General features: G+C 39.6%; 1 protein-coding gene across 1 annotated transcript in view; it reads right to left on the reverse strand.

Annotated features, from left to right (window-relative positions):
* Nucleotides 1-17,640, reverse strand: part of LOC133081898 (fibrous sheath-interacting protein 2-like) — a 63,748-nt gene extending 46,108 nt beyond the window's left edge. The window contains 7 exon segments of the mRNA XM_061178216.1: nt 9,685-9,831; nt 10,258-10,368; nt 11,079-11,220; nt 12,327-12,466; nt 12,828-12,917; nt 13,666-13,827; nt 17,440-17,640. Coding sequence (XP_061034199.1) covers nt 9,685-9,831; nt 10,258-10,368; nt 11,079-11,220; nt 12,327-12,466; nt 12,828-12,917; nt 13,666-13,827; nt 17,440-17,640 — 993 coding nt within the window.
* Between the last annotated feature and the right edge of the window lie 211 nt (nt 17,641-17,851).

Consider the following 17,851-nt stretch of genomic DNA (forward strand, 5'->3'; position numbering starts at 1 on the left):
GAAACGTAAGATAAAAATCTTGAATTAAACAGAGATGCTAAAGTCATCCAAGCCCCCTTACTTTATTCCACCTCCATGAGGTCATGGAAGCCAGTGTTTCCCAAACTTTAATGTGCATATAATTATTATTTATTTATTTATTCTCTCAGTAGTAGGGAGGTATACTAAGTTCTGGCTTCAACCTACCTTTTTAGTCTGCTTTCCTCCTCTGCCATGGTTTTGCTGGCTTGAACTTTCACGCCTTCACTTAACACTTTAAGCCTGTCTGCAATACGGCCTCACCATAGCCTCACATCTACTCACCTGGAAGCTTTCCACTCATGTTTCAAGACCTAATTCAATTAAGCCCTCCTTTTAATTTTAAAAAGCTTTATAATGGGGTTCTACACAGGTCTGGACCCTCTCCTTGGTAGTGAAGGTTCTAATAAGCGCCCTGGTGATGCCCATACTGCTGACACTTAAAGGAGTAAGAACATAAGCCACACCTCTTGCCCCAGCTACTACTCAGTTGGGCAGTTCTAAAAGGAACAGGGGAATAAGAGTGGTGACACTGATTGCACGCTCCACTGCTGCAGAAAAATATGTGGCGGAATGAAATATTTCTGCTGCTAGCAAAGTGACAAGTTACTTCAGGCCTGAAAAGTCCAAAGCCTAAGGAAGGGCAGGGTTTTGAGAGAAAGCACTGGTCCGGGTCTTGATCCTCACGAGGTCTTTAGGGCCATAGGCTTCAGAAACATCAGTAGCAAGCACCTCCAGCCAGCAATTTGCAAGGTTGGTGCTCCAGGTGAAACCAATGAGCTTACCTAGGAGGCAGAACTGCTGAGCAAGGTATAACAGCTGTGGTGGCAGCAGCCAGTGAAGCACAGCCTAAAAAAATGCTTTGGGATCTTGTTGGGAATGGAAAAGTACAGAAATGAGATCAGGAGCAGGGGCTGTGTGTGGAGGGGACAGGGCTGTGCACTGGGCTTGCAGAGTTGTCAGCTGCAAAACGTGGGCTGTCCTGCTCAGAGGCGTGTGGAGACAGTGACTCCAACTGAGTAATTAGGACCGCAAGAGCGGCTGTAGCATTGTTGGTAAGCATTACTCAAAATCCATCATTTATAACAGAGGACAAAGGATTTATCCACATTATAAGCAGAAGCAATCAGTAGCAAATCCAGTCTTTACACAAATTACTATTTTAGTATTTCTAATCATAATATTACAATTACGTTTTTGTCCTTGGTGTAATTTCTGGTGACCGGCAGTGATACTCATTTCCTTGATCTTTGGATAAGAAGCTTAAAAAAACACAATAAGATTTATTTTTAATAGTGGCGATGACAAAGTTATTCAAGATAGATTCTATTTATCCTTTCATGCCCAACAGGAGGGAGCCATAGCCTAATCTGTATATGGGGTTGTGGGAAGGAATTAGAGAGGATAGGTAGTGGCTCTCAGTGGGAGGCAATTTTGTACCCCAGGGGATAATGGAATTTGGACATGTCTGGAGACATTTTTGATTGCTACAAATTGGGGAGGGGCATCTGCTCCTGGCATCTAGCGGATAGAGGCTGGGGATGATGCTAAACATCCTACAATGCACAGGACGGTCCCCACAACAAACAATTATCCAGCACAACATGCCAATAGTGGCAAGGTTGAGGAATGCTAGGACAGATGTGATGGGGAGGCAGGACAATCACTTTTATAATATTATCTTGTCTAGTTAAAGTTATACTTGGGGGGACAGAGTTGTCTTCTGGCAGAAGGGAAAAACTCCATCCCTCCGTCCTGCTCAAGAAGAACATGGCTTTTTCTTTGTGTGTGGATGCAGACCAGCATAATGACTGTGCTGGAGGCCCTGTAGGCCATGTGCTGGAGACCCCCCAGTGGCCATGACAATTCTTGGTTGTGCCTCAGAGCCTGACTGAGGTAACCATATATATATACCCGATTTGTGAAAAAGGTGACTACCGTTTCTGTTTCTAATCATTTAGAAATAGACAAGAGGATTTCAAACTATATGTGTGCTAATTGGGTTTTCATTAGAGTTTTGTGTATCCCTTGGTGTCCACGTGGTAGAAGGTGATGGGCTTCTTACAGTGGTGTAAGTCAATTTCATATGTGAAATAGACATCTTCATTCTCTTTTCACCTCTGTAATGCTGTGAACATAAATCCTTTTATATTTTCTTTTTCAAAAAGCATTTGAGGTGGCCACTGTTTAAGATGCTTACCTGAAACTTTCTTCCTATTGGAAGGAGAAGTTAACAGTTGAAGATGGAAGGAGCAATCTGGCTGCTAAAGTGATGTACTGTCCCAGAGGCAGAAGGTTACAGCCTCATCTTATCACTGAACTGAACTGTGAGCTTTTCTTACTGACTCCTCCTTCACAAACTTTTCATTCCTTCCTCCCTCTCACATTGTCTATGTTTACTGGCTGGTCCTTTATAAACGTTCTCTCGAACACATTCTCTTGCTCATTTTTAAAAAAAGGCCTTTTCTGCTCTCCCTTAAAACTTCTTTTTCTCTGTTTCTTTTCCCTTCCCTCTTCCTCTTCTGTCCCCTCCCTCCCCCACCCTCTTGTCTCCTGTCCTCTCTTTTCTCTTTCTTTTTACTCTCTATTTACTGACCCACTTTAAAAAGTTTTTCATTTCTTCTCTTTCCAACTCTCTACCTTTTATGTACTGACTTCTAACTGGTTTCTCCTTTTCCAAATCAGTTCTATCTATCTTTGTGTCTGTCTGTCTGTCTATCTATCATCTATCTACCTACCTATCTCCTTACTTATCTATCCCTCTACCTACCTAGCTATCTATCCGTTTTTTTTGTATTGTCTTTTAAAAAAATTGACTTCTACTTTATAAATCCGCCCCCCTCCATTGCACACAATTGTACTTGATTTTCTTATTGGCTCCCCCCGCCCTCACTCTCACATTGTCTTTTTCTGCTTTATGTAACACTTTCCCCTACTGACTCATCATTATAAACCTCTTTTCTTTCTTATTTCCTACTTCTGTTCCATCATCCTTTCTTCCCATCTTCCTTCCTTCCTTCCTCCCTCCTTCCTTCTTTATCTTTACTCCCTCCTTCCCTCTCTCCTTCCCTCCAGTCTTCCTTCATTCCTTTCTCCTTTTTTTTCCCTTACTTCCTCTTACCTTCTTTACTCTGTCCCTCATTTCTTCCTTCCTCCCATTCTCCTTTTACTCTCTTTCTGCTGGCTCCCCCCCCTTTTTTTTTTTTACATCTTTATTGGAGTATAATTGCTTTACAATGGTGTGTTAGTTTCTGCTTTATAACAAAGTGAATCAGTTATACATATACATATATCCCCATATCTCTTCCCTCTTGCGTCTCCCTCCCTCCCACCCTCCCTATCCCACCCCTCTAGGTGGTCACAAAGCACCGAGCTGATCTCCCTGTGCTATGCGGCTGCTTCCCACTAGCTATCAGTTTTACATTTGGTAGTGTATATATGTCCATGCCACTCTCTCACTTTGTCACAGCTTACCCTTCCCCCTCCCCGTGTCCTCAAGTCCATTCTCTAGTAGGTCTGCATCTTTATTCCCGTCTTGCCCCTAGTTTCTTCATGACCATTTTTTTTTTAGATTCCATATATATTTGCTTTTACCATTTGTCCTGACTCCCCTTTTAACACTTTTTTCTTCCTGCTGTAACTCTCTCATTCTCTCTTTTTCATACATTCCTCCTTACTGGCTTCCACTTTTAAAATTATCTACCTACCCACCTTGCTACTTACCTATGATCTGTATAACTGCCTACCTACCTATCTATTCAGCTATCAATCATCTGTCTTTCTGTCTTTATTTCTGTCTTTGTTTTTCTGACTCCTACTTTTAAAATCTCTGTCCACCACCACATGACTATTCTCGATTTTTGTAACGGCTCCTGCATTTTCACCCTTACATTCTCTTTCCTTCTCTAACTCTTCTTCTCTACTGACTCATCCCTTATAAACTTAGTGCCTGCCTGTCTTCCTCCTTCCCTCCCTACCTCCCCCTACTTCCTGCCTTCTTTACCTCCTTCTTCCCTTCCTTTCTACTCCTTTCCTTCCTCCCTCCCTCTCTTCTTCCCTCTCTCTCTCTTAGACTTTTTTTTAAACTGGTTTCCTCTTTTAAACTTTTTTCTTTGCTTCACTCTCTCTCCTTTTATCTTTTTAATACTGACTTTTTTTTTTTACCAGATCTTCCATATAAAATCCTGTCTACTTACCTATCTATCCATCAACCTACCAAACTACCTAGATATCATCCATCCATCTATCTTTATTTTATTGGATTTTACCTGAGTTCCTCTTTTTTAGATCTTTCTCTCCCTGCTGTCTACTTCCTCCCTTCCTTCTTTCCTTCTTCCTTCCTTCCTTCCCTTCCTACCCTTTCTCTGTCTTTTCCTCACTCCATTTCTTTCATGGTCTCTGTCCTTCTCTTTTCTTTCTCTGCCTGCATGCATGCCTGCCTTCCTCCCTCCCTTCTTTCATTCCTTCTCTCATCCCTTCCTCCTCCCTTACTATCTCCTGCCCCTTAATCCTTTTCCTTTCCTCATTTCTTTCTTCCTTCCTCCTGCTTCCTCCTTTCCTTTCACCATCCATCCACCTACCCTTTCCCTCTTGTCCTTTTTCATTCGTTTCTCCCTCCTTCTGTCCATTCCTGTCTCCTCCTCCTTTCATCCCTCTTTCTTTCTCTCTCTCTCCCCTTTCCTTCTTTCTTCCCTTCCGCCTTCCTTTCGTTCTTCTTTTGCTTAATTTATACTACTCCTCTTTCAAAACGTTTCCTTTCTTTCCCTCTCCTTTTCTTTATACCTTTTTCTTTTGTCTTTACTACTGCCTTCTCCTTTAAAAATCAGTTCTACCTATCCACCTGCCTAGCTGGCTGACTCTGTATCCAGCTATCAGTCACCTTCTTTCTGTCTTTATTTTAATGATTTCTACTTTTTTAAAAAATTTTATTTTATTTTTTTTTACATATACTTTTTTTTTTAAACATCTTTATTGGAGTATAATTGCTTTACAATGGTGTGTTAGTTTCTGCTTTCTAACAAAGTGAATCAGTTATACATATACATATGTTCCCATATCTCTTCCCTCTTCGTCTCCTACCCTCCCACCCTCCCTATCCCACCCCTCTAGGTGGTCACAAAGCACCAAGCTGATCTCCCTGTGCTATGCGGTTGCTTGCCACTAGCTATCTATTTTATGTTTGGTAGTGTATATATGTCCATGCCACTCTCTCACTTTGTCCCAGCTTACCGTTCCCCCTCCCCATATCCTCAAGTCCATTCTCTAGTAGGTCTGTGTCTTTATTCCCATCTTGCCACTAGGTTCTTCATGACCATTTTTTTTTTTTAGATTCCATATATATGGGTTAGCATACGGTATTTGGTTTTCTCTTTCTGACTTACTTTGCTCTGTATGACAGACTCTAGGTCCATCCACCTCACTACAAATAACTCAGTTTTGTTCCTTTTTATGGCTGAGTAATATTTCATTGTATATATGTGCCACATCTTCTTTATCCATTCATCTGTTGATGGACACTTAGGTTGCTTCCATGTCCTGGCTATTGTAAATAGAGCTGCAATGAACATTTTGGTACATGACTCTTTTTGAATTATGGTTTTCTCAGGGTATATGCCCAGTAGTGGGATTGCTGGGTCGTATGGTAGTTCTATTTTTAGTTTTTTAAGGAAACTCCATACTGTTCTCCATGGTGGCTGTATCCATTTACATTCCCACCAACAGTGCAAGAGGGTTCCCTTTTCTCCACACCCTCTCCAGCATTTACTGTTTGTAGATTTTTTGATGATGGCCATTCTGACCGGTGTGAGATGATATCTCATTGTAGTTTTGATTTGCATTTCTCTAATGATTAATGATGTTGAGCATTCTTTCATGTGTTTGTTGGCAATCTGTATATCTTCTTTGGAAAAATGTCTATTTAGGTCTTCTGCCCATTTTTGGACTGGGTTGTTTGTTTTTTTGTTATTGAGCTGCATGAGCTGCTTGTAAATTTTGGAGATTAATCCTTTGTCAGTTGCTTCATTTGCAAATATTTTCTCCCATTCTGAGGGTTGTCTTTTCGTCTTGTTTCTGGTATTCTTTGCTGTGCAAAAGCTTTTAAGTTTCATTAGGTCCCATTTGTTTATTTGTGTTTTTATTTCCATTTCTCTAGGAGCTGGGTCAAAAAGGATCTTGGTGTGATTTATGTCATAGAGTGTTCTGCCTATGTTCCTCTAAGAGTTTGATAGTGTCTGGCCTTACATTTAGGTCTTTAATCCATTTTGAGTTTATTTTTGTGTATGGTGTCAGGGAGTGTTCTAATTTCATACTTTTACATGTACCTGTCCAGTTTTCTCAGCACCACTGATTGAAGAGGCTGTCTTTTCTCCACTGTATATGCTTGCCTCCTTTATCAAATAACTTTCTATCTTTTTTGTCCTAACTTTCTTATGGGCTTTTCCTCTTTAGAGTCTTATCTATATACCTACCTATCTAGGTATCAGTCATCCTCATCTCTCTTCTAACTCTCTTTATTGACTTTTCAACACTTCCCCCACCCACATTGTACTTGATTTTCTTACTTGCTCCTCCTTTTCAATTCTCTCTCCTGCTCTCTTCTCTCTCTCTCCTTTATTTTATTCTTTCATACTGTCCCATCCCTTTTAAACTTAGTTTTTTCTTCTTCATTTTCTTGTTTTTATTTCACTTTCTGTTTCTGTTTTCTTTACTTTCCTTCCATCACTCTTACCTTTCTCTCTAGTCTGTCTTCCTCACTTCCTTTATCCCTCCTTCCTCCTTCCTGCCTTTTTTTTTAACTCACTTTTTATGGGCTCTTCCTCTTAAACTTCTGTCTTTTATCTATTTATCACCCATCATGTTTATTTAACAGTCTTCCCCCCCCCCTGAAGTCTCCTTTTTAAACAGCCCCCCTTCCCCAAATTGTACTTGAATTTCTTACTGGCTCCTCCTTTCCAAGCCTCTCTCTTACACAATCACATTCCCTCTTTTTTATTTCACTTTTCCTACTGCCCCATCCTTTAAAAACTTCCCTTCCTTTTTTCTTTCTTTCTTTTTCTGCTCTTTTCTTTGTCTTTTACGTGCTCCCTTTATCCTGTTTCTTTCCATTTTGTCTTCCCTCCTCCCTCCTTTCCCTCTTTCCCTCTTTCCCTGTCCCTCCCCCTCCTTTTTAACTCACTTTTAAGGGCTCCTCTTCTTAAACTTTTTTTCTTTACTTCTCTTTCTTTCTCTCATCTGCTACCTTGTTTTGTACTCTCGATTATTCCTGGGTTATTCTTTTAAAAGTTGGTTCAACCTATCTATTATCTACCTATCATGTTTATTTTACAGTTTTTTTTCTAACTCCTTTCCAAGTCTCTCTCTTACTCAATCACATTCTCTCTTCTTTATTTTACTTTTTCCTACTGACTCATTCTTTAAAAAAAATTTTTTTCTTTCCTTCCTTCCTTTCTTCCTTTATTCCCTTTCTCAGTAGCTCCTTGTCACGCCTTTTCTTTCGCTCTCTCTCTTTTCTTTGCCTGCCTGCATGCCTGCCTTCCTCCCTTTCTTTCTTCCTATTTTATTCTCTTTTTACAGGCTTCTCTTTTCAAACTGTTTTCTTTCCTTCTCCCTCTCTCTCTTCTTTTCTTCTATCTTTTTTGTCCTGCCTTTTTACTGGCTCCTGTTTTGTAAACTCATCTTATTTACCTACTTTCTATGTTTCTTTTCTCTCTCTCTGTCCCTTCTTTCTTTCTTCCATGGTTTCTTTCTATATTTTCTTGTACTGTCTTTCTTACTGGCTACTGGCTCTTCCTTTTTGAAGTATGTTCATATTTTCTTCCTTCCGTCCACCCATCCTCCCTCCCTCCTTCTTGCCCCCTCCCATTTAACATTACTCTCCTTTGTAACTTTTTAAATCCTTCTCATTCCTTACTGTACCATTCTTTTTCTCCTCTCCTTTTTGCTCTGTGCCTCTATGTCTCCTCTTTTCATTTCATTCTTTGTGTTTTTTCTTTTTCTTCCTTTTTTGTTTTATTTTCATATTTTCTTTTACTACCTTATTTATTGCCTCCATTTTAATATTTTCTTTCCCTCCTATTCTCCCTCTCCTACTGTATCCTTTTCTCCCATTCAGTCTATTTTCATTGTACTGGTTTTGCTTACTGGCTTCTCCTTTTAAAAGTCTCTCTCTTTCTGTCTCTTCTATTTGTCTTCTTTCACTACTCATTTTTTCCCTCTGTCTCTGTCACTGCCCCCTCCCCCAAATTGTATTTGATTTTCTTACTGGTTCCACTTTTCAAAATTTTCTCTCACTCTCACATTATTTTTCTTTATTTTACCTTTTCCTACTCACTCATCCTTTTTAAACTTCTTTCTTCTCTATCTCCCTCCCTCCTACCTCTTCGTTCCTCTATTTTTGTCTGTATGTCTTTTTCTTGCTCCCTTTCTTTCACTCTCTCTCTTTTCTTTGTCTGTTTGCCTTTCTTCCTCATACTCCTTGTCTTTTTCTGTCTCTTATTTGTTTCTTTGCCTTTGTCTTCCTTCCACTCCCTCATCCTGTATGTGTGTGTGTGTGTATTTTCTTACTGGCTTCTTCTGATCAATATTCTTTCTTTTTCTCTCTTATTCATTCATTTTCTTCCTCTCTCTCGCTCTTTACATTTCATTCTTTCTCTGTGTATCATCTTTTCTTACTGCCTCTTCCTTTTTTTTTTTTTTGCTGTGTCGGGCCTTGTTGCAGCATGCAGGATCTTCATTTTGGTGTGCAGGCTCTTTGTTGTGGTGTGTGAGCTTCTTTCTAGTTGTGGTGTGTGGGTTTTCTCTCTCTGGTTGTGGGGTGTGGGCTCCAGAGTGCATGGGCTCTGTAGTTGTGGTGCACGGGCTCCAGAGCACATGGGCTCTGTAGTTTGTGGCATGTGGGCTCTCTCATTGAGGGGTGTGAGCTCAGTAGTTGTGACGTGGGGGCTTAGTTGCCCCACAGCATGTGGGATCTTAGTTCCCTGACCCAGGATCGAACCCTTGTCCCCTACATTGGAAGGTGGATTCTTTACCACTGGACCACCAGGGAAGTCCCTGCCTCTTCCATTTTAACCTTTTTGTTCTTTCTTTCTATTTCTGTTTCTTGCTTAGGATATTTTAAATGTCTCTTCTTTTTTCTACTTAAAACTTCTTTTTCTCTTTCTCTTATTAGCTTACTCTGTTTTGTATAATCTGTTCTTAGCGGACCTCACTTAAAATTTTTCTTCTGTTTTTTCTACATTTTTCTTTCATTGTCTCCCTCTTTGTTTCAGTCTATTTTTTTTTGGTAATGTTTTATCTTACTGGCTCCTTTTCTCTATATATAACTCTCTCTCTCTGTCTTTTTGTTGTTGTCATTCTGTCTCCTCTTACTGGCTCCTTTTTAAACTTCTAGTAAAGGCAGTCTTGTCTACTGAGCCACTTTACAGAAATGTTTAATTTGTTATAATGTCTGTAATATAATAATATTTTGTGTATGTGTGTGGGTGTCTGTACATTCTCTACATCTTGACCTGTAACTGGGAAGTGCCTTGCACAGTGCCTGGCACAGGTAGTGTGAGCTTCTAGGATTTCCCTTTGCAAGGGCTTTGTGACCTCACTATATAAGCACATAGAGGGGTTTTACAAAGCCACCAATATTTAATATTAGTTATGCATATTCTATTTACCTACTTTGTCTTTTATTGTCTCTCTCTCACCTTCTGTTTCATCTTGACTTTTGTTTTCAAATGTACTTTCCTCCGATCCTTCTCTCTGAAGGTCATTCCTTTGCATTTTTTGTAAATGAAAAGTGATTTTTTTCTCTAGAAGTGCTTGTTTCTAAAATATTAAAAATATATATTTAATATGTTTAAAAATTTAATATCAACTTGCCACTGGAAATGCAAAACAGATACTTCAAATATGATGGTACATTTGAAGGGAGCCCTCATTCCTGTCTTGAGATTTCTAAAGTCACAAAGAGTACAAAGCTAGGAAGGTAATAAGGGTAAGTTTCCTTTTGTTGTCCAGCATGAAGAATATATTTTAATAACTAGATCTAATTTAACCCATTGCCTACTTTCTGGAGACTGGTCCCATTTCAGACCAGCCCTTGAAGTCCAGGTTCAGACCAGGCTCGCTCTCTCCATCAATAGCTATCCTTGTGAGTTTAGGCCACTTCTGAAAATTCACACTTTAAAATATCAAAATTGGCAAAAGCCTGTCCTCAAAATAGCCCAAGTTATTGGTCAAAGCTCACTCTACCTTCTGGTGAGCTGCTTCTTTGACTTTTCTACGTTGTTCCTCAACTCTTGCTTCTCTTTTTACTTCTTCTCCAATCTTTGTCAGAAGTAACATTTCTTTTGTTTTCCATTCCTAAGGAGCACAATGTCACGGTAGTCAGCAGGGGTTCTCTTTCATAATCTTTTTTTGTTTTGTTTTGTTTTTGTCAGTAAGTGAATTTGGTCAAATCAAGGGCCTTACAGAAATTTGGACAACCATAATGAAAATCTTACATTGGCTTTAGAATGGGCTTATCTTACTGCTTTTTTAATTCAGAATGTATTGGTGGATGCAACAGAATGGCAAAAGGAAGGAAATTATTTTGTTACTGGAAACAATTCAAACATAAGCCCAGCTCCAAAGATGGATCTAAAAAGATGCTGGCAAGGGGACTTTCTCTTATGGATTTGGGGGGTTATCATATGTAATCTGTTGACCTTAAATGTATTTTGACAGAGAACCTAAACAAGTAGCCTTGTCTGAATGTTGAGGAGTGAGAATACAGGCATGGTTATTTTTCACTAGAGTTAAATTCTAAAACTTTAAGAGCAGATGAAGTGTGACTGTACTGTGATGGATATATAATGTGTGGTATCAGTCTCACTGTATTAAGTAAAAGCTTGTCTGTTATAACAGTGATACAAGATTAATAGCAGTTTAGTATTTTAAAAAATTATAAACAGCGGTTTACTTTTTAGACCTGAAATAACTTCAGGTAATATGGTGGGACTGCTAAAAATGTTTATAAATAAAACAATCATGCACAATTTTCCCATCAACATTTAAAATTTGGTGTTTCTCACCTCTTCAATTTGTCTACGGAGACTAAGTTTTCTTCTAATGTGGTCCCAATGTCATCTTTCTTCTTCCTTTATCTGGAGTATGTTCTGCTTTTCTGCCATGTGCTCAAGCTTGTTTAATTCCCTACTAATCATATCTAAATATCTAAGTAAAAGTGTAAATGTAAGTGAAGATAAATTGGGTGTTTCCCTTATGATGGTATTATCTATTCTGACATTCCCAAACCACCTTCTGGGTTGCTTTTTATTTCTTGAACTACAGGAAACGTAGAGATTTTCAGGGACTTTTAAGCTAGTCAGATCCACCAACTCACCATGATGTACTCATTTGATCAGACTGTTATTGTGGCTGGGACAATGGCAAAATATAGAACAGAGTGATTATTACAAGCATTTTACACGGGGGATTAGTCATAACTCAGGAGTTCTGGGAACATGAGTTTCCAAAGACAGCTGAAATCAACTTAAGGACTGACTTCAAAAAACAAGTAGATTTGAATTTCCTTTAAAAAATAAGTGGGTACTGGCCTCTCTGTAATTCCCAAGTCCTTGAACAACCTCTCACGTATAGATAGGTCTGTAGACTACTAGTCTGCCACTCTGGTGAATCAGTATATATTCTGGCATATCATGACATGAATCCATGAAATATAAGAGCCAGGTGATGGGGAACTGGCCCCCATCCCTGATAAAGGAGAAAGAGGAGGAACTATATATAATTCATCGCTTTGCCTCCTGGGGCATGGGCTTGGCCATTGAATGGTAACATTGAATGTGTGTGGGTAATAGCTGAATGAACATACACAGTTGGTTGGGGAATAACACCTGTTTATATTATCATCAGATGAAGTTATGGCAACTCTCTCTTTTTGATCTTGCAGTAATTTCCTTAAACTTAAGTTTGAAGTGTGCTAATGACACCTTCTTTCCTCTGTTACTGTGGACTTGGGTTTCCCAAGGTCAGGGATCTGTACTTTGGAATTGTTCTTCAAATATCAGTTTGTCTTACCTCTTGGGCTCCCTAGTGACTCCAGTTTCTCAGGTAGAAACTCTCCTCCCTAGCCATGGTACCAAGGTTCCCAATCCCTGTTACCCCTTAATCTCCTTTCCTTTCTCTCCACATTGAAGACTACAGGAGATTAAATAGTGTCTAATACTTTTTTCATTCTGCTTTCAATTATTTCTAGTACTTTTACAACTTTCTGGGGTCCACAGTATGTCCGCAAAAAAATGCATTAACTTCGGTCATACCTCTGCTTTATTAACAGCTCTTGGTCTGGAGTTGTTTGTATACTTTCCTGTAACAGCCAATCTTGGAACTGTGTATTGTCATAATTGTCACAGGCTCTCTTGGTTTCATACAACTTATTTACTTGTTTTTCAATCATTTTCTGAGAGAGAAAAAAGAATTAAAAGTTTTTATATTGGCCAGAAATAGCCCTGTCCTTTGATATGCCTTCTTATGTTTAGGGCTTGGTAAACTTCCTATAGTTTACAAATGGTTAATTAACCTGCATTTAAGTCTAGTGTGGCTCCACTCCAGATAAGTGAAAATTTCTCTGTAAGTGAAAGGCAGAGGTCTCATTTTTATCTCATAGATATTTAGAGATATTTTTTGATTTGTTACCTTAATACTTCTAGATCAGAATAGCATAAGAAAATATTCTGTATAAGACCAAACCTTTTTTCTACAACCTACATAAAAACTTTCTTACAGGCCTCAAATAAAACAAATTTAAGTGTTTAACTTACTTGTTCTCTTATATAGTTTATTTCAAAATCTAATTTTAAACTGGTGAGATACTGCCTGTACTTATTCAGTTCCTTCAAGGTACATACAACCTATAAAAACAAAAACCAAAAACGAAAAACCAAATATATACATAGAAAGTTGTAACAATCATGAAACTTTCCAGAGAAGAGAGTCATAAGAACATTCATTTTAGTAACAATTTTGGGATCAAGGGTAGTGATAGCATATTTTGGTAATAATTTGGAAGGCAGTATCTCTCTACAGTGGTTTATCACCAGGAAATTTCTACCTAAATAATATTATTTCAATAATATGGTTCACATCATAATCAAGAATTTACTATGCTCAATGAATTTGTTATTAAAACACCAGTATAATAATGATGTTAACTTTCAGAAGAATTTATTCTATCAAGCTGTATTCTGCTAGGTTTCCATTTTGTCTCTAGTCTTCTCAAAGGGTATAGGAAATATTCCTTGACAGGTATACAGTGCCATTATTACTTTTAGAGCCAGAGGAAAGGCACTAATAATGCAGCTGAGAGAAAATACATAAATAAATAAATGTGTATGTATATGTCTTTACATATTCAAATCATTTGGTGCTTATCTTTTGCTTTTATCAAAGAAAAAAGGTCAAGTGGGAACAATTAATTTTATTTAGAAACAGCCACCTGATTTCTCTTTACTCAAATACTGAGTAATTCATTGAGTTTTCTGTTAGGTATTCTTTATTGCTCAATTAAAAGTTGACACAGGCTCCCAGTGAAGTACAGAAGCAAGCGTCTATCAAGTCCATAGGTTTTTTCTGGTTAACAGGAAGCAGGATTCAACCCACCTTATTATTGCTGGTGACATAGCCGCCTTTCTTTAATCTCCTCAGGATATCCTTTCGCCTATAGTATATTTTTAAATGTGGATCGTGCAGGCTTTTATAGCTGGTTTCCAAAAGTTGACAATAAGGATCAGTCAGGTTAAAGTCATAAGAAGGTTGATAAAGCTGCAAACACACAGATTCAAAAGTACTACATGTGTAAAATGAATGAAATCACAGTTTTAAACGTCAATTTGTTGAATAGGCTGTTTGTTGAAAATAAAACATGCAAGAAGAATCTGAAGTGAGGGAATACAGACAATGGGCTGATTTGGGTAAATCTAATGCCTTTCTCTTCCTCTCTATCAGAGCTGACTTTAGGCTGGAGGTGGCAGCCTCAGCCTCAATCCCATTCCTGGACACTGAGATGTGGCCCTAAGAGTTCCTGCAAGGTAGATAGGATACTAAATATGAGCAGAGGAGCAGACAGGAAGGGGCATGATGGGTTCTAGCTTTGTTTTTCCATTTAAAAGCTTCTTTTGTAAGTTTCTGACTGCTTGATTGATGCCAGCCTCTTGTCTCTCCCAAAGGACCTATATAAGGAAGCTGGATTCCCTGACTACCAATGTCTCCTTAAAAAGGCAAAGAAAGACATCCTTCTGGGCAATGATTTAATTTACAGTGAAACTAAACAGGAAGCCCATATCTTTCCTAGAAGAGAAACAATCAGCAGTGATGGCAATTGAAACAGTGTTGCAGTTAGTGGGCTGATTATTGCTTCTTTTAGATGTTGACTTTTGTTGGTGGTGGCATGTGTTGACCAAACCTTGGCTACTGACCTATCAGGAAAGAACAAATCCATTAATTAAGGCCAGGGTAAGCTTTCTATTGTCAATCAAAATAATTGGTTTCCCTCAACAGAAGAATTTATTGTGTCATCACTACCTGCCAGTGGGAGATCATAGGGCAGACTTTTAAAAGTATGCAAATTGTTCTTTTCACTTAATGTGATATCTTTTCTTGAAAGCAAAATGTCAAGGTTAATTGGCAAAGTATTTACTATTTACTTTACAATAAAACCAATTTAAGGAGTTTGTGAACAGGTGCTACTCAAGTATAGTATGCTAATAAGCAAATTAATTTATAGATAAATTACTTGAGAATAAGTTTACTATCAAATGTTGAAGGACTATAGCCAATATTTTATAATAACTATAAATGGAGTATAACCTTTAAAAACTGTGGATCACTATGTTGTACACCTGTAACATATAATATTGTACATCAGCTATACTTCAATTAAAAAATGTTGAAGTAATAGGATCAGTTGTCAGGTTTGGATTAATGAATAGCTAGACAGGTACATTACATTGTTATATATATATATTTTTTTTAAATAAATTTATTTTTATTTATTTATTTTTGGCTGCATTGGGTCTTCGCTGCTGCGTGTGGGCCCTCTCCAGTTGTGGCAAGCGGGGGTTGCTCAGCAGTTGTGGCGCAGGGGCTTAGTCGCCCTGCAGCACGTGGGATCCTCCCGGGCCAGGGCTCGAACCCGTGTCCCCCGCACTGGCAGGCAGACTCCCAACCACTGCGCCATCAGGGAAGTCCCACATTGTTATATTTTAATCTTATTGAAAAGAAGACAGTAGAATACTATAATTTCCCTTACACTTGCATTCAAAATAATATGAAAGACCTTTAAATTCCCTGTTTCTGTAGTGCTCTGCTAAAGTGGTTTGCAGTTCAGGAAGCAGCAAGGTCAGGTGAAGGAGCGTGGCCTAAGAAACCAGGAGACTGTGGTTCTGGTCTAAACTCTGCCACCATCTACCTGTCATAGCTTCACCTTAAAAGGTGGTCATGAGGGTAAAGTAAGTTGAAAAAAAAAAACAACTAAATGTCTAAATATAAAGTCTTACTTCCTTGAGGAGATCTTGCCAAAAGACAAAGAAGGATCCCACTAAGTTAGTCTTTACAGGAGTTGAATATAGTACCTGACGATGATTAAATGCGTACGTTTTGGGCTTCCCTGGTGGTGCAGTGGTTAAGAATCTGCCTGCCAATGCAGGGGACACGGGTTTGATCCCTGGTCCAGGAAGATCCCACATGCCGCGGAGCAACTAAGCCCGTGCGCCACAACTACTGAGCTTATGCTCTAGAGCCCGCGAACCACAACTACTGAGCCCGCGAGCCACAACTACTGAAGCCTGCACTCCTAGAGCCCGTGCTCCACAACAAGAGAAGCCACCGCAATGAGAAGCCCGCGCACCGCAAAGAAGAGTAGCCTCCACTCGCTGCAACTAGAGAAAGCCTGCGCACAGCAACGAAGACCCAACTCAGCCAAAAATAAATAAATAAATTTATATGTAAAGTAAATGCATACGTTTTGGGGGAATCAATATAATATACAGCAAATCAGTATAATTAAGTATGGGAAAAAATCAGGAAATAAGAAGTAGCTAACAAGTGAATAACAGAGTAACACAATATAAATATGGCAAATAAAAGATATTTGAGGAAGAAACCAACAGAGAGGGCTACATTTACAAAGTAAAAAGGAGTGTTATCACTAGTAGTGAAATAGGCTTTGAGTATGTTTTAGGAATGCTAATTCATGGGAGTGGGTAGAACATATTGGTTTTGAAAATAGAAATTATATTGTTTTCCAGCAATAAAACTTTAAAAAATTGTATGTATTAGACAAATATCAGAAATACCAAGGAGCCCTGTACTCATCCTTGATGACACCCTAGAGAGTGGAAGGGTAAGGATGTCATAAATATTCCTGTAGAACGTTTTGCTATTGTGATCAAAGCACACACTCAACCAGAGAGTTCTCAGCCTCCTTCAGGCTTGGCCTAAAGCTAAGGACAGTGTGCGGAGTGTTAGGCAGAGGACTTAAAATGTGTAACAATGTGAGTGCAGCACTCTGAACCAGTAATAGTACTTTCAGTGCTGAGTGAGATAGTGCAGGCCAAGGGCTATGTAAATTCTAAGGAAAAATGAGACAATTGGGGGTTGGGACACTGGGGAAAGGCTTCATATAGTAGCTCTTGAAAGATGGCTCAAATTAAAGGTCAGGAAGGGGAGGAGTGCATGCCAGGTTTCAGGAGCCAGAATAACAAAGGCACAGAAGTAGGAATTAGCATGGTGCGTGTGGGTAGGCAGAAAAGACCCTGACCTTTCAGAGTTGAGGCTCTGGGCTGGAGATAAAGCTGAATTGGGTGGCTGAGGCATATCATGGGGGCTTCTATCATTAGAGTGAGGTTCAGACACTGAACACTTCAACTCATTTTAACTTCACTTGGTGTGTGAAATTGAAGTTGACTCAAAGCAAAATCATAGCAGTGTTTCAAGTTTAATAGCAAGCTGAAAACAGTCAAGAAAATCACTTCAGCACTATTAAAAGTTAGTTTACCTTTTCACTTAAATTTGTAGGCAGCTTGACCCCAAGAGGAAGATTCAATAGATGAACGGCTCCCACCTCTGGAATGGGGTTTTTTTGAGAGCTCTGTCAGATATAATTAGAAAGTTTCTTTTTTTCTAGAACTATTCTTTTAGTTTAGACCAATCTACTTAAACTTCAATGGGCTAATACCTCCAAATAAACCAAAGAATCACACACTCAGGGTTGAAAGAACCTGCCCTGCTGACAACCTGGAAGGCCTCCCAGTTTACCCTGGTCACCAACCCTATCTCTGAGCACCATTCAGAGCTAATCCAGGCCAGAGGCAGCTCTAGGCACTAACTGCCGGGGCCCTGGGAGCCAGAAGCCAAGCGTCAAAGACCCGTCCCCACCTCTGCTGAGATCTCCCCCTCTTCCGTCTGCCCGCCCTCCTTCCCTTCCGAGACCAGCCCCGGATCCCGGAGGAGGACCGACTGGTCGCCACTCACGGAGTCGCACTGCTCCCTGTCGGCAGTTAGGCTGCTGGCAGCCGCCTTAGCGGCGGCGGCTTGGGCAGTGTTATAGCAGTTGCTGAGGTACAGATCCATGGCCATCCGTCAGCCCCCAGGGGGCCGGGGGCTGGGGCGCAGCAAGCAGTCTTCGTTCCTTCTCTTCACGCACACCTTTCCCGCTCTACGCCCACATCCAGTCTGGGCAGCCAAGACAGTGGTCGCCCGGGTAAATACATTGAGAGCCGAGGCTGCACTTGGTTTGTTGGGAATTTGTACTTTGTCTCCATGTTCTTTCATGCATCTTTTTATTGTG

This window comes from Eubalaena glacialis, chromosome X (assembly GCF_028564815.1).
Source record: "Eubalaena glacialis isolate mEubGla1 chromosome X, mEubGla1.1.hap2.+ XY, whole genome shotgun sequence".
NCBI classification, from domain to species: Eukaryota; Metazoa; Chordata; class Mammalia; order Artiodactyla; family Balaenidae; genus Eubalaena; species Eubalaena glacialis.